The sequence below is a fragment of the Vanessa cardui genome, chromosome 5 (assembly GCF_905220365.1).
Source record: "Vanessa cardui chromosome 5, ilVanCard2.1, whole genome shotgun sequence".
NCBI lineage: Eukaryota > Metazoa > Arthropoda > Insecta > Lepidoptera > Nymphalidae > Vanessa > Vanessa cardui.
In genome coordinates this window covers 831,553-849,409 of record NC_061127.1, presented here as the reverse complement: position 1 = coordinate 849,409, position 17,857 = coordinate 831,553, and the positions used below count along the sequence as shown (strand labels likewise).

The 17,857-nt window shown below is 31.6% G+C and overlaps 1 protein-coding gene across 1 annotated transcript; it reads left to right on the top strand.

Annotated features, from left to right (window-relative positions):
* Positions 1–1,189: 1,189 nt before the first annotated feature.
* On the top strand, positions 1,190–17,269 carry LOC124529575 (leucine-rich repeats and immunoglobulin-like domains protein sma-10). The gene is made up of 7 exons (XM_047103347.1): positions 1,190–1,683; positions 13,245–13,703; positions 13,858–14,125; positions 14,197–14,583; positions 14,897–15,078; positions 16,162–16,276; positions 16,662–17,269. The coding sequence occupies exons 1-7, from the start codon at positions 1,397–1,399 to the stop codon at positions 16,893–16,895; spliced, it is 1,932 nt and encodes a 643-aa protein (XP_046959303.1). The 5' UTR covers positions 1,190–1,396; the 3' UTR covers positions 16,896–17,269.
* The last annotated feature ends 588 nt before the right edge of the window (positions 17,270–17,857 follow it).

Below are 17,857 nucleotides of genomic sequence, written 5' to 3'. Positions count from 1 at the left end.
GAGAATTTATTATATTTTTACTATAATATCTTTCATACATTTTGATATCGAAAAAAAAAAATGAAAAACAAATCTAAGACTTAAATAAATATAAATAAATGTGTAATTTTGAATTAGCATATATTTTGTTCACACAGAATAACTATATTTTATTAAAACCTCTTAAAAGATTATATATAGAAATTGCTTACGTTTTTTATTGTAAGTTTTCAATAGCTACATATAATTATATTGCAATACTAAAAATGATTAAGAGGAGTCACAAAGTTAACCTTAATCCAAAAATGCAAAAGGATCTGATACTGAACCAAAGAAATGACTTAAATTTATATTATTACTAGCTGTGCCCGCGATCTTGTACGTAATTAAAAAATATTATTGTAGCTTAAGTTACTCCTTATTATATTAGTTATATACCCGTGAAAGTTCCGTCAAAATCGGTCCAGCCGTTTCAGGGACAGACAGACAGACGGATAAAAATTGTAAAAAATGTTAATTTGGTATAGGTATGTACTGAGTATAAATACATATGCATTGAGTAAAAAAGGGCTATTTAAATATTACAAATAGACACTCCAATTTTATTATATGTATAGATATAGACAAAAAAAGTAATAGAAAATAGAAATAATTTATTCAAGCTTTTTACATTTTTATATTTTAACAAAAAAATGATTTTAGCACTAAGCAAAAACCAATTTTCTGATAGTATTACAGTCAGTTAAATGTTTTCTTAAAACATTTTGATTCTTTACCTTCTTAGTACAAAACGATAAAATTTTCTGAATTTTCTAATTATGCATTGTAGGTCAAAGAATATAAAAGTAGCCTATCATAATAGAAAGAACAGTTTGAATAATACAAATCAATTAATTGTTTTCGAGTAATTCGCGAACATGCAAAGAAAACAGACGAACAGTCTTTTGAAGTCAGTTAAACGAATTCCGTGACATTGTGGTCAATATGACGCTTGCATTACCTGCAGGTTGCCCAGTTCATAGTAATGATCATTATATTGTTTGGCTCGTGCGACTATAATACGCCTCATGTTTCACCCACGCCATATTTATAGCTTCGAAGTTTCTGTTCGCAAATATTTAGTTTTTTCTATTATTATAGTGTTTACAGTTGAGTTTGTGTTGCAATGTATTACAAATTTGAAACTGAGTTTTGAATAACATTAGTTTGTTAAGAGGAAGTTTGTGTTAAATGTTTATCTCATACACCAACCTAACTTTTAGTATTCTAATCCCTTTCTATCTAGTCTACGTCACTTTCAGCAATGTACACACGCATCACCAATGCCGCGATAGCACAAAGATAAAAGGATCTTATCATTCTACTTCGATATCGAGCCGTACGTAGATGTGTTAATGTAAAGATTTAAAAATACAACATGCGCGCCATAAACAGTTTGACATTTTATTTTTTAATTTTCAAAACCGTGCTAGCTCAAGAGGAAGTGACAGAGGAAGTGCACAGATTAATAAAAGTGTGTGAATATTGTACGTGCAGTGAAATACCAGATGTTGATGGTACTCATTTGGTTTTAAATATTCAGTGTTCTGAATTGGATAGAATTGAAAATCTTGCCGATTTAGACAAAATACAGTGGCCTGATAATCCGAATGGATTGAAAATTGCGGCAGCATTCGAGGGCTTGGGACTTTCCACGCTAGGCAAGTGAGTAAACAATTTATGTACTCTATTTTATCTTTAATATACGAAATATATTTCCAGGGTTACAGTAAAGCTGAATCATCATAAAGATAATATTCTATGGAAAAATGTATCATACATTCAGTTTTCCTGAAACATTTATAAAAAGCAAAAGTAAATACTATCTCTTAACGTTATAAGTATTTCAATTTTTAAGGCAATCTGATGTAAGTTATTTATTGCTTAGATATTAACTTAATTGAGGCTTGAGTTCGACTCTTAATCTATATGTATGTTACATGTTTCATTATTGAGTCAGCTAGTGAGTGTAATCTATATCGTAGGTATAAATCGTCTCGATTCCCTTAACTGCTTTATCTCCAATCCCATAAATATTACTTTAAAAGCGATGAACGTATATTTATTCCTTTTTAACAAATACCTTTCGTACTACACATGAATCTTTTTTATTCTGCTCAACAATTACTTGAGATACAGTTATTAAGTTTTACTAATGCAGTAAAGATATTAAAAATTGTGCTGAAGTTTTAGTTAATCCTCTAACAACTATATACAATCAATCTCTTCGATCAGGTATATTCCCAACTAAATGGAAAATCGCATATGTGACACCTGTTCATAAATCTGGAGACTTGAATAATATAGCAAATTACAGACCAATATCCATATTGTCTTCTTTTGGCAAAATTTTTGAGTCGCTAGTTCAAAAGAAAATGTATTCTCATTTAAAACCTTATTTGGATTTACAGCAACATGGCTTTTGTCCCCACAAATCAACTGCATCTAACTTAGTCAGTTACATATCTGATATTGCAGAAGCAGTTGACAAAAATAAAGAAGTACATGCGATATATATGGACTTCAAAAAAGCTTTTGACCTAGTTAACCATGACATTCTAATAGCCAAATTAAAATTCATGGGGATTCATGGTTCTTTATTACGCTGGTGCGAGTCATATTTAAGGAATAGATCACAGTTAGTTGCAATTAATGGTTTTAAATCCTATCAGTGCACAATTCCGTCCGGTGTGCCACAAGGATCGCATTTGGGACCTTTATTTTTTCTTGTTTTTATTAATGACATAGGAGAAGTAATTAAATCAAAATATCAAATATTTGCAGATGATTTAAAAATTTACAGAGAAATAAAGACATTGCAGGATACAGATATCCTTCAAAATGATATTAATAGTATTGTTCACTGGTGTTTTGCAAATAATATGATTTTAAGTAAGGATAAATGTACGCATATTAAATTTAGCCGAAAACGAAAGCTTCATGATCACACCTACTATATTGATAACGTGCCTCTGAGTGAATCAACTAGCGTTAGAGATCTCGGCATAATAATAGATAACACTTTAAGTTTCAGATACCATATTGATTATATTATATCAAAAGCCTCACAACTATCTGGTCTTATACTAAGACTTATGAAAATCTTTAAAGAGCCAAGCCTAACAATACTAGTATACAATAGTATAATAAGAAGTATTTTAGAATACTGTTCTGTTGTCTGGAATCCTGGCTACGAAGTACAGTCAGACAGAATAGAACGTGTACAGAAACGGTTTCTCTATCACCTTGCTTATATAGATCTCAATGCTAAAAAATATATTTCCTACGACGCTCGCCTAGCTAAATATAAAATGCAAACACTCAAACATAGAAGAGATGCTGCTGACTTTCTCTTCTTATATAAGCTGTTAAACGGATTCATTGATGCACCAGAGTTACTAGCTAAGATTACCTTCTCAATACCGCGCCAAGGCAGCCGTCTTCAAAATCGTAAAGTTTTTACCCTACCCGACACCAAATCGAATCTTGGTCAGCATTCACCAATTTACCGTATTTGTTCGCTTGCGAACTGTACTCGTCAATACTTAGATATCTTTGGTGAGTCCACTTGTTCTATTAAAAGCAAATTAAACAAATATTTTATGTAGTATTTACACAAGTACGGTTATTCTTTGAGTAACTTAAATTTATTTTAAAGCACGCTAGGTTTACATCTAGAAGACTGCAACAAAAGTATTGTCTCTTATGCTAAGATTTAATTTTGTAAGTTATAGTTGTAAGTCAGTTTTGTAAACTTATATAAATAAATAAATAAAAAAATAAATAAAGATCTGTAGCTATGATTAAATATTACCTAAAAAGTCTAATAAAACTGTAACTTTATTTTTTTAGTATGATATCATATCACAATACGTTATAATGATACAATGAAAGAATAATAAATTAAATACTTATATCATGTGAAGTATATATATGTGTGAAAATTAGGTACTTAAGAAAACTTATCACACTGAATATAAAAATTATGTCGAAAATCTAAATAACACTGCTTTTAATTTCTGCTTATATTGTGTTTGTTATAGTACACAAGAAAAAAGAAATCATTAATTAATTTTGTAATTACTTATGATTAATTTATAAATGGAAACTGATTTGGTTTAAGAATTGTTTTATATTTTTTATTTTATTGTAATTATTTCACTGTTTGTTTCCTGTACACTAAACAAATAAACAAATTTATTAATTAAATATATCTATGTATATTTATTATTAATAGAACCGTAAAATTATATCTATTTTTAATAGAACCGTAAATTGTGCAGCAAAAATACTAGCAATTATCTTATCGTACATTTTTGTGAATTAAATATTAGAAGTTACTTCGCTTTGTGGACATTAAGTCCATAGTATCGTAATCTTATTCTCATTATGAATCTGTCTGTCGAGTAAGAGCTTCGAAAGACATATATAGATATATGTATAAAACGTATATTTCATTATATGCATCTCTTTCGACTATTATTGTTTACAATATCTTCAATAATCTTTATTACATTTCAACCAGCTTGCAGTAAACTTTATAGAAAAAATATACGTAAACCTTTCTCATGAGTCACTGTCCAGTAGATAAACGCAACCGAATAAAAATGCATTTTAAAATTTTCGAGTTTATCACGTAAAGACTAAAGCAAGTATTATTTTATAATATGTATTGAAAAAGGTTGTATACACGTTAAAATACATTAAAAAGACACACAATTCACATACAAATATTAGTGTTAGTAGGTAATAACTAATAAGTATCTATTTTATTAATAACATGAAACAGTACAAAAAGTATGTATATTGTAACACTTGACGTTAATAGTACTTCTGAGAACGGTTATCGGGTGTTATCAATTATATTAACACACCTTTGTTTATCCATTGATATATTATATTTAAAAATATTAATTCTGATTCATTCACCGCAATTAAGAAGTTTTAGCCTTCATTTGACATTTGTGGGTGATAGTTACTACCCACGTGGAGTTGTTCGCACGAAATTAGTCTTTATGTATATTATAGTGCTTTTATGACCCTATTTGAATATTGTTTTTTTTTTTTTTGCTTAAATACTGCTCTTAAAACAGTTCTTATTAAAGCTAAAATTTTATAATTTGTACATACTTCTAGATTCTACACTTTCATGGTCACATCAGTTAAATGTAGTCAGCAGGAAAATGTTTTTGCTCTCTACGACGTCTCCGTTCTTTTCTTTCCATTTCCACCAAGACTATGTTAGCACATTCTCTACTTCTATCTATTCTCGTTTATGCAGACGCAAGCTATCTAGATTTAAATGAGGACGATTAAATAAACTTGAGCGTCTTCAAAATCTAGCTGTACGGTTCATATTTGGCTTACGCAAATATGACCATGTCTCTGAATTTCGTACTCAGCTCAAGTGGTTCCTATTCATTTTCGCCGGAATCTACATATTGTTTGTCTTCTGTACTGTGTGTTATTCAATCCTAACTCACCTATTTATTTGAAAAAAAAAATTAAATTTTTGAATTCTAGCAATGTTATTGACGGGCACAACATGAATTTACGTTCATCTGAAAATTTATTTTTAAATCCACCTGTGCAGAAAACAATTTCTTTAAAAAAATCCTTTACGGCTGAGGCTACTCGATTGTGGAATGCCCTCCCGCTTAATATCAAATCTGCAACCTCTTTAACATTACTTAAAACTAAAGGTACTAATTACTACCTCACACTCTCACACTGAATGGCGACTAGATACCATTTGTTATTTGTATATATCTGTATATTTGTATGTATTTATGTATGACTTTATGTATATATGTATGTATAAAGGTATTTATGTACTATTTGAATGTAGTAGTTCATGTATGTATTATATTATTTGTATCTATGTCTGTAGTCTATTTTACACCACTTACCATCTCTCTGTTGGCTTCTACTCCATATCACCTCGGTTGTCTGGAAGAATCGCTTTAAAGCGATAAGACCGCCGGTTGGCCCATCATTTTTTGTTTATGTATTCCTAATATAAGGCTAATCTGTTTAATTTGTGGTGTACAATAAAGTATTTAAATAAATAAATAAATACTTCTGCAATTATAAAATTAAATTTACACTACTTTGAAGAAAAGCATTAAGAAAAAAAAGGATTGTTAAAAATGTCCGTGTAAAATTTCACCTTAATTATTAAAACCGTTTTAAAGTTCTTAATTAATTTTACTACTAAATTTGACAACTATACCTCTGTAGGTATAGTTGTCAAATTTAGCAGTAAATTTCTAACAGAGTATCTGTGTACTCTGTTAGAAGAAACTTGAAACTCACGACAAAAAACGTGGGTTTTTCAACATTTCACGAATGAGATGCATACGAACTGAATTGTTACAAAATCGCGATGCAAACTTACACATACATGCTGTAGCAATAAATTAAATCAAACCTAATATTAGTCAGTAAGAACTCACTATCATCGAATAAAAAATTTTACTTTTAATATCAAAACAAAACATTCTCATACATTAAAAAAAATAACATAAAATGTATTGTTTGAGGTGACATTTTAAAGTTTAACATTGTTGATACCAATATAGTTTAAGGTATATTGTAAGTTACTGTAACAGTACGAATATGTTCAATATGTATGCAAATATGGTAAAAGTCTAGACATTTGCAATAATACAAAATATTTAAAACATTTGCTGCCAACTTAAAGTAACTACTATTCTACAATAGTTTAGCTTTAAGAATGTTATAAAAGTTAATTAACTCTATGAAAATTCGCAATTTAAACATCGTGGCATTCTCGCCTTGATTGATGGCGCTAAAACAAACTTGGCTTAGTTCAGTTAAAGGTCATTGACACTCCTGTATTATATATATAATAATATAATAAAAGCCTTTATTCGCTGACCAAAATACTTACAAATAACTTACAACACTATTATAACTAATAACACTATAAATAATGGTTACAATAAATATGCTTAATTTAAGTGATATGTTCAATTCTACAGCAACCAGTTCGTTGGTCAGGTTGTCTTTCGACATAGGCCTCCCCTAGTTTTTTCCATTCGTGTCTGTCACGAGCAAGTCTTCTCCAACCTTTTGGTAGGTCATCCTCCCATCTTTTGGTTGGACGCCCCTTTTGTCGTTTCCCATTCCTAGGATACCATTCCATTACGTCTTTCGTCCATTTTTCTTTGTTTGTTCTCATAATGTGGCCAGTCCAGTTCCATTTCAGGGTTTTGATCTTTTGTAAGATATCGCTCACTTTCGTCTTTTTCCTTATTTTTGTGATCGACCATCTGTCATGTAGCCTTATGCTTAGCATACTTCGTTCCATATTGCGTTGGCAAACTACAAGTTTTTGGATATTTTTACTGGTGGCAGGCCAAGTTTGACACCCGTAGGTGAGACATGGGAGGATACACACGTTGAACAGTTTGCTTTTCACCGAAATTGGTATTGTTTCGTTCTTGAATATTTCTTGCAGGGACCAGTAACGTTTCCAAGTGTTGCTAATTCTTCTGTCTATTTCTTTTGAATATTGGTCTTTTATTGATATTAGTTGTCCTAGATATACGTATTCATCGACATATTTGATAATCTCCTGTCCTATTTCTATGTTTTCTTTTATCGCATTCGTCATTATTTTAGTTTTCTCTGGATTCATTGATAAACCAGCTTTTTTACTTTCTTTATCTAATTGTTGCAACATAGTTTGTAGTATATCTGGTCTGTCTGAGAATAGTACAATGTCGTCAGCGAATCTTAAGTGATTTAGGTTTTTTCCATGTACATTAATTCCAAAATCTTCCCAGTCTAAATTTCTGAATATATTTTCTAACACTGCCGTAAAAAGTTTTGGGGATAATGGATCACCTTGTCTGACACCTCTCTGGATACTAAATTCTTCTCCCAATTGTTCAAGTCTGACTTTTGCCGTTGAGTTTTTGTATGTTCCTTTTAGGATTTGTATATATTTTCTTTCTACGCCCTGTTTTTCTAGAGTTTTCCAGATATAATTATGACTAAGAGAATCAAAAGCCTTATTATAATCGATAAATGCTATGTAGTAATGATGGCCATATTCATTAAGTTTTTCAATAATTTGTTTAACCACGTGAATATGATCAATGGTAGAATAATCAGCGCGAAATCCAGCTTGTTCCCTCGATTGGCTTTCTTCTAAGCGTTTTGTTATTCGAGCAAGTATTATTTTAGAAAACACTTTGTATATATTGGACATTAGACATATGGGTCTGTAATTACTTATATCATTTTTGTCTCCCTTTTTATAGAGCAAGACAATAGTTGACTTCGTCCATTGAGTTGGTATTTGTTCAGTAGTAAATATATCGTTAAATACTTTCGTCAACGCTTTGGATATAACGGGTAAAGTGTCTTTCAGTAACTCGTTCGAAATATTATCGTCTCCGGGTGCTTTGCCGCATTTTTGTGTTTTTACAGCTCTTTCAACTTCGGCTTCTAGTATACAAGGCAGTGCTTCTTCATTAGTATATTTCTCTGTTTCTGTGGCTATTTTTTCTTCTGTCTCCGTGTATAGTTTCTTATAGAATTCAGTAGCCACTTTAGCTATTGATGATCTCTTTATAGCTACTTTATCATTATTCTCCTTATGTTTTATTTTTATGTTAGGTATCCATTGAGTGTATTCTTTTAGTTGTTTTAAACCTTTTTTAAGTCCACCTGTTTTCTCTATCTGTTTAATAAGTACTTTTAGTCTCTCTGCTTTCTTATGTTTTCGTATTGATACTTGAATCTTTTTGCTGATATGACAGATGTTATGACGGTTATCTTTTCGTTTCTTTAACATTATTTTCCTCTCGTTCATTAGTTTAATCGCTTCTTCTCCTAGTTTACTTTTCCTCTCTTTTTTAGTACACATTATTTTTACATTTGTCAGTGCCTTTTCCAGAAAATCATACTTTTCTTTCAGTGTATTGCATCTTTCGATTTCTTCTAATTTATTTTTTAACTCTTTTAGGACATCCTGTGGTATAGGCGATGTTATCATTGTATTATGAGTTGTCGAGGTAATGTGTTTTCTTGATTTCTTTTTTCCACATAATATAACTCCTCTTACCATTCTGTGATCTGTATTAAAATTTAGTTTATTTACTACATCGATGTCATTAAATATTTTCTTTTCTTTTGTTAGAATGAAATCGATTTCATTTCTGTCTCTACCATTTGGAGATATCCATGTCCACTTTCTTGTCTTTCTCTTTTTGATGAAGGTATTTATGATTTTCAAATTGTTTGCGAGGGCGAATTCTATGAGCCGTTGTCCATTCTCATTTCTTTCTCCACTACTGTAATCTCCTATGACAAATTCATCTTTATTTGTTTTCTTACCTACCTTTGAATTGAAGTCTCCCATCAAAATTGTTTGTTTGTTTGTTTTTTGCATTATTTCTGTCAGATCATTGTAAAATTTATTTTTCACCACCATAGTGTCTTGTTCTGTGGGTGCATGGACTTGGATGATCGACCATGGTTGTTTAAATTTTGGTAATTGTATATTAAGAATTGCAATTCTATCTGATACACCTTGAAAACTGATTATTTTGTCTTTTAAGTATTGCTTTATTAAAAAGCCTGTTCCATATATACCCTGTTTTTCACCATAGAAGTAAAAAATGTATTCATTGTATTCCCGTATTTCTTCTCCTATTCTTCTTACTTCACATAGACCAATGATATCCCATTTAATAGAACTTATGGCTTCCTCTAATTCTTCTAACCTGGTATCTGTCATGAGCGTCCTAACGTTTAAGGTTGCAATGTACATTTTAATGTTTGTTTTTTCATTTAATGGTTTGATTCTAGGGGGTGGTGGTCTAGCAACCCCACGGGGACCAGCCGGATTGGGGTTGTTCTGCTTCTGGATGCTGGAATATAGTTGCTAATTAGTTTTGTTTGGCTTCGTATGAGAAAAAGAGTTTGATTTAGGTCTCATCATATCGAATGCATTCTTCCTGTTTTCTTTTATTGCAGAAGTATTGCTCACCAACTTCTTGGCCTGATTGTGATCCTCTGGAGAATATGATTGGTCCCGTTTCCTTTTTTCTTTTGTATTTCCCTCTTTGACTATTAACTGATCATATTTTATGTAGGCAAAATTGCCTTTTGCTCGTTCTTCTATGAGTTTAGGTTTCAATTCTCTTCGTTTTTCTAATACTTCTTTCGGAAAATCTTCGGTGACATATACCTCTTTTAGGTTCTTTTTCATTTTTAGTATATTATTTCTTTTCCAGATATTTGCAAAAACAATAAGAACGGGTCGTATTTTATTTTTTTTTACTGATGCCGATACGGTGAATATTGGATACATCACTTGGTTCCAAAGTAATTTTCAAATTTGTTTCAATAATTTCATGTACTCTTTCAAATAACTCCAAATCAGATTTTTCTTTTTCTTCCAAGCCAAATAAAAGAATGTTATTTTTTCTCTTTTCCTTCTCTAAATATTCAATTTTCCTTTCCAACATTTCTATTTTATTTTTCATATTTTTATTGTCCTCGATCAGTGGTTCTAATTTTTCGTTAATTTTTTCAAATATAGTATTTGTTTGTTTTTCCATCTCTACTTTCATTCTTTCGAAAAGCATTTGGAATGGCCCTTCCATTTTCGTTATTTAGTTATATTTGTATATTTTAATTAATAAGCCAAGCCAAGATGAGAAAAATAAGTATTGGAAAAAAATAAAAATAGAATAGTAAAAAAATCGTAATACGTGCCAGTAGCGAACTCAGAACAGTCAAGTAACTTGTTCGTAATTCAACCGTTGGACCAACAGCTTCATTAATGGTGTTGTGAAAAAATGTATATAGACTTATCTTGTTCTTTTTTTTTTCTAAATGCTAATTTTTACCGTGTTCATCTAGTTCATTTCACTCCTACCTTCACTTATTTTTATATTCTTTGTTATTTAAGTTTTTTTTTAAACTAAATTTATTTATTAGTATTTTGTTTTATTTACTTCTAATTTTTAACACCACTGTAACAGTTATCAAAATTTAAAGGCACAGTTTATCAAAATCCGAAATATAATTTCTATCTACACTGTCTGTTTCTCGAACTTGTGACACACACTATTTTACGTTCATTTAAACAGTTTTTATTACACTTAAAGTTGAAATAACAGTTTCACACGCGTATTAGATGTTTTTATATACTATTAGCGCACAATTGTTTTCATTAGATAGTTTATTCTTTTTTTACAACTTTATATTGCACGGACGCTGTGTTAAGCAGTACACGGACCACGGACCGAATCCAATACATAGTTAGGAGTACTGTATTATACTACCTGTATTATATACCTAATTATTAATTTTAACAAACTTATCAAGATAGTGGGGATGAGGTGAGGGATTATGAAAGAAGAAAGGAGCTAAGCATATGGCTATTGACTAGTTTTAGAGATTAATTGAGTAAAACAGTTTTAAGAATTTCATTTGACAATTATACCATCAATAATATTAAAAAAGTCATTAGTTCCATCCTGACTTTGTGGGCGATTATTATCCCACTCCTTGCACAAACTGTAAGCTTAATTACAGGGATAAATTAAACATTAGTAGCTCTTCACAAACGAAACAACATAGGGACAAACTGGAGAAATATCAAAAAGCATGGAAAGGAGCATGCTAGGTATAAAATTAAAAGATAAAGAAAGAAGTGCAAATATAAGGCTTAAAACTAAACAAACGGACATACTCTTACGAATCGATCAACTTAAATGGCGATGGACTGGACATATGCTTCGCTGCAAAATAGAAAAATGGAGCAAACAAGTGACAGTTTGGTACCCAAGAGATGGAGTTAGGAGTAGAGGTCGCAAAGTAATAAGATGGGAAGATGAACTAAAATTGACCCTAGGACCCTTTTGGATCAGAGCAGCAGCAGACAGGCAGTAGTGGAAAGAAATGGATGAGGCCTTTGCCGTAAGCTATACCGAAATAAGAGACATTATTTAGTAGAAAAAAAAATACTTAGGTACTTTTAACTTAATTCCTGTGTAAAATTTTGTAAAGAGTAAGTTTCGGAAATAAAGCACTCTATTATTATATAACTCTTCATAATCAGGAATTGCTAAAACTCTTTTGGTAAAATTCGTTTTGGTAACAATTATTAAAGATCTTATAAATGATTAGAACAAGAAGATCTCTTAACTGAAGTCGTACTTAATATGATAAAGGTAATAATATCCAATAACCGCAAGTAACACAAATCGTAATCAATAAATAAATCATTTCAAATCGAAAACATTGTATTATGCTCGGTGTAGGTACCTGAATATTTTTGTTGAAAATTCGTAAAAAAATCTAGAAAACGTACTTATACGAGTCAGTACATGATATTAAATATAAACGTTATCATTTTGTGTAAATTTACTTACTTTACTACGATTAGCTTGCGTCATCACTATCAAATAACGGACAAAACTCATATCATAAGATACCTGAGAAGGACCTTGTCTGAAAAAGTTTAAGGCCACAAAACTATGACATTAAAGTATAATTAGTTTTCACGTTGCGTTTTGAATCATTTCTGGATTAAGGCGAATTGTAAAGATATTCTCTTTACTAGAAAATATTAAATTTGACTATCCTTCTTTTTATCTTACATGACCATCAAAAGTCTGACAAGTGGTAAATTACAACGACATTAAAAATAGATTATATGACGTAATCTACACCTCTGGCAGTTTATAGCACAGTCAATTGTCATAGCTCGTACGAGCTCGTATTTATTTAATGACACCACCACTGCAAGAATTCTGCATTGTCCTCAACACGGCCATATTTTACATAATTATAGAATGATAAGTGCTATTAACATTTGCCTGCTTACTTTGTTACATAAAAACTTATTTCTGAACTCTGTATTAGGGCTAACACATTTAGATTATCCTGTTCAGCCTCTAACAATGAAATTTTGAGGTAGGAATGGAATGAATTGATTAAAATGACTTGGTGAATTTCTGTGAACGTACTAGTTAATATAAGCATTACTTTTTCCTCTTACAATTCGAAGATCTATTAGCTTAAGTGGTCACTAATTGTAGTAATTCTATTTTGTCTTCTTGTTATAAAAAAAAGAAAAAAAGCGAGAAACTTTATTTATTACACAATATTTATTTAACTTTATTGCAATATATTTCTGATTGATTCGCTCTAATGTCCATATTTTTGATGAATTTCAGGTTACCGCCTAACTCGCAAGTAGAAACCCTGAGGTTCAGTAACAATGCCATTAGGACATACTGGCCGGACCCGTTCAGCGACGTCCCAAACTTGAAGAAATTATCTTTTAGCCAAAATGAACTAGCTGAGATGACCCCTGACCTTTTCACCAACATCGAAAGCTTAGAGGATTTAGATTTATCCTACAATAAATTAACAGACCTAAATCCCTTAGACTTTAAATTTTTACATAATGTAAAAAGATTGAATTTGCAAAGCAATCTTTTGAAGAAAATTCCTGTAGATGCAATACAGCCGATGGCTATACTAGAAGACTTGGATCTCAGCAAGAACGGTATCTTTGACTTATTGCTTCGAAGAATTGAAAGTGAGCCACTTAGAAGAATTACGAGATTAAATTTGAACGGAAACAGAATTCGATCGATTGTAAAAGAATCATTCCCAGAGAACAACAATATGTAAGTATGCGTAATATTAATAGTGGATGCATCATTTGAATGAAATTTATCAACTAGTTGGCATAAGACTTTGTTGCCAAAGTAAATACAGTGTTATGAAAAAAATATGCAATGTCTTTAATACAATAAACACAACATAGTGGCCTTCTTTCAGAGAGCTCCTGGATTTATCTAACAACATAATTGAGGTAGTCGAAGAGGATTCCTTATTGTCCTGCATCAATTTAAGAGAATTGAATCTTGCGCAGAACAACATAACGTTCACTTTCGCTCTACCACCGACGCTTCAAATCGCTATATTGAAGATAAATACTTTATATCACTGGCCAAAGTTTCCAAGCAATATCACCTACATTGATTTATCATATAATCGACTGTCTGCACTTTACGACGAGAGCAATGTCAACTTCAATAACCTAGAGGTAAAGTTGATGGAAAAGTAAAATTACTGTGTTCTTATAATTTAGTTTTTCTGATTTGATTATTTTTTTAGGTTCTCAGTATTGGCGGAAACCAAATAAAAGATTTCCATATAGAAAATAAATTGCCCAAACTTTTTAGTCTTGATATATCATACAACCTAATTACAGATGTACCAAAATGTTTGAGCAGCCAAATATTTCCTAATTTAGAGGAGTTGCGCTTAGATGGCAACCCAATAGAAAGTATTTATTTTAAAAACATTTTGGCGTTAAAGAATTTGTATATGAACGATCTAAATAAGCTATTTGTGGTTGAGGACAAGGCTTTCAGCAATGTAATTGGGCGTAACAATGAAGAGCTATCGCAGGAAATTAGTTGCTTTAATCTATTTTTATCGAACTGTGCATCGTTGCACAGTATACAAGAAGGTGCCTTTGATGGAACATCATTGTGTATGGTAAGTATCTTCCATTTTTAAACGTACCTAAATATAATGGCCTCTTTTATATGATCTTTATAAGATATTTGATAAATATTAAAATCAACCCTATATGTGACGATTCTTAGGTAATTGTAATGGACTACTTCATTAAAGTATATTTTGATTTTGAACCTCTTTGCGAGGTTTAGTTATTACCTTGTAATATTACCATTTAAAAGTGCTTTTTAAAGCCTACTTGAATAAAATATATTTTGATTTCGCTCAATCTTTAAATCCATATCTGTCATCGATGTAATATTTGCTTCAAAAATATACACTTTATTTTCAGTTAGACATAAGCAAGAATAATCTAACGAGTCTGTCGAAAACGTTACTCGACTGGCCGTCGTTGTCAGAAGGAGCCAACTTGCAGTTCAACCCATGGCACTGTTCTTGCGAGCTGCAGTGGCTGTTAGACGACTTATTGCCTCAAATGTACCAAGCTAACTCGAGACTTCTGGCTGAACTGAGGTAAAAACTGTTTTTGGCAATTGTAAGGTGCTATTTATTATTATTAATTAATTATTATTAAAGTAATCTTAATTAGTATCAATCCGTATTTTAATTCTCAAAAATGGTAGGTGCTACTGAATTGCATTGAGGATCTTTCGCTTTCCGCGATTCTATTTACCGCGAAAGTGCGTACGGCTATAACGGAGCAAATTTATGAATGTAAAGAAAAACACAAATCTTTATGTAACTGGTTTGAAAATGGGCAAATGCCTTTCTTAAACTCCAGTAGAGATGGCGAATATAATTGTGGTAGCATTATATCCGAAACGTTCCTTACGATATTATGCTTAATTGCTGAGAAAAATATATATTATAAAGACATTGAGTCAAAGTATATAGATATAGTCATTAAGTGTTCACGATAATCGACTTAAGTTGCACCTTAACCTAGTGGATTGATCTCGGTATTTAGTCCAATGTTTGGATTAAGGCAATTTTTTCAGATCGTTTGACACACAAGGTAGAGTTCATGTAAATCTGACCAAGAATGACTTGCGCCAAATTTTCATTCACTATCGACAAGGTCCACAAGAACCTAAAACGATTACAGGGAATACAAATCGATAAAAATTCGAAGGCGATCTAATAATTAAAAATACAATCTGTGATAGCGATGACTCTAAGATAAAGCAATCTAAACAAAATTTAAACGGAAAGCGATGACAGATTGTCAAGCTGATGGAAAGTGGAATTTCCGAGTTACTTAGTTGGTAATTATCATTGATTGATGTGAGATCTTAACCGACGATTGCGGGTTCAAACCCAGGCAAGCACCGCTGATTCATGTGCTTAATTTGTCTTTATAATTCATCTCGTGCTCAGCGGTGAAGGAAAACATCGTGAGGAAACCCGCATGTGACAAATTTCATAGAAATTCTGCCACATGTGTATTCCACCAACCCGCATTGGAACAGCGTGGTGGAATATGTTCGAAACCTTCTCCTCAAATGGAAAGGCCTTTAGCCCAGCAGTGGGAATTTACAGGCTGTTGTTGTTGTTGTTGTTGTTGTTGATGTGAGGGAATTGTGATTCGTGTTCCAGATGCGGGTCCCCGCGCGCGTACTCGGGGCTGCGGCTCGTGCACTGGTACAACTGGACCGAGCAGGCCATGTGCAACGACGTGTACATGCGCGCCGGCCCGCACGGCACCTACGTGGTGAGCTCACCTACAACTATGATTTCATTTCTAATTCTGCTCTCGAGAACACATCATATAACTGAACCGATTACATTTAAATCTGAATTCTGATTAAATTCGAATCTGAAAATACTTCTTACTTAAAGTTGTATAAATATATATTCAAACTGTTATTATTAATACTTCGATTGTCCCCTCTAAATAACAATGAACATAGATCTGAAAGTAAAGAAGTTTTGAGATTGAATAGTTGTGTATTTGTTTAGTAGTTTCAACAAATTGAAATTGATATACATGCCTCGCTACTACTGTTTTCATAATTATATGCATAGAAGATTTTATAATGCAAACAAAACTAAAAACTAACACACTTTAAGTTAAGCTTTATTTCCTTTATTTCCAGGTTGAGCCACCATCGGACCCAGGATCAAAGGTCACATCTCTCACGCTGATCCTCGCCGGCTGCATCCTTGTTGCGTTACTTATCGCGATCGCCTTATTCATTTACCTGGTGAAGAGTCGAAGGAGACATCGAATCAGGCAGGCTGCTTTGAACAGAAAGAGACAGAGCATGTCTGACGAAAAAAATACAAATGGTTTACAAAGAGAACAGTTCACTGCTTTGAACAAAGCCTGAACTTATGTCTCTAGATACCATATTGCCAAATATTTTAAATTAAAATACGTTAACAAACGTGATGGTAATATCATATATAGTGATTATCACGTTAGTGATAAATTTTTTTTTTAAATGTCATTTATTTTGATCAATGAGATATATTTTTGATCTTTTCTTTTTTAAGTAGTGTAATATAAATTAAACTAATGCTACTTTTAAAAATTCTGTGGATTAGATTCTAATTAGTTCGTTGGAATATTTTTATATTCACTTTAAGTATTAGTTATAACAGGACAGTGCTAGTCAAATATATATTATTATATATGTATTTTAAAATCAGTATAATATATAAAGTTAAAATGAAAAGTTATTAATTGATATTTCGGAAACCTCCATTAATATTAGAAATATAAAATAAGATTTTCTTGATAGTTATTTCTAACACGCGATTTAAAACGAGCAGGCTGAAGTTAGTCACAAGTGACTGTGCAGACATAGATTTTAGAAACAAAAGGAACAAGCACAAGAACAAACACAAGAGGCTTGTAAAACGATGAGCATGTCCTTGTCGTTTATGCATAAACGTTAAGAGAATATTTATCCATTGTTATATTTTATTATTTCACATGAACAAACATCTCATTGTTGCTATCTCTGTGCTGGCAACATTAAATCATAAATTACTCATATTGGACGTTATATTAAGACATATTTTTATACGTACAACATAATCTAAAAAATTATATCTTATTTTTTATTATATTATACACTGAACACGAGGATTGAAAGTCATATAAACTACTCTTACACAGAGTGCGTATCACGTTGCGTAAGATTAATCCTTATTCAACTTGACCATACGCATATTAAAAAAAATGACTATATTGCTTCTGACGGAAATGAATGTAGGTAATTGTTGTGTGGGAGTGTGGACTTTACCGTAATGTTCCTGACCCGACCTTTGCCATTCAGGACCCATA

What these genes read in the sequence shown, in the direction of transcription:
- LOC124529575 (XM_047103347.1), top strand. Translation starts at nt 1,397, where the DNA reads ATGCGCGCCATAAACAGTTTGACATTTTATTTTTTAATTTTCAAAACC. An exon ending in GGACTTTCCACGCTAGGCAA is followed by an intron (nt 1,684 to 13,244) that starts GTGAGTAAACAA and finishes GATGAATTTCAG; the next exon opens with GTTACCGCCTAACTCGCAAG. An exon ending in AGACTTCTGGCTGAACTGAG is followed by an intron (nt 15,079 to 16,161) that starts GTAAAAACTGTT and finishes TTCGTGTTCCAG; the next exon opens with ATGCGGGTCCCCGCGCGCGT.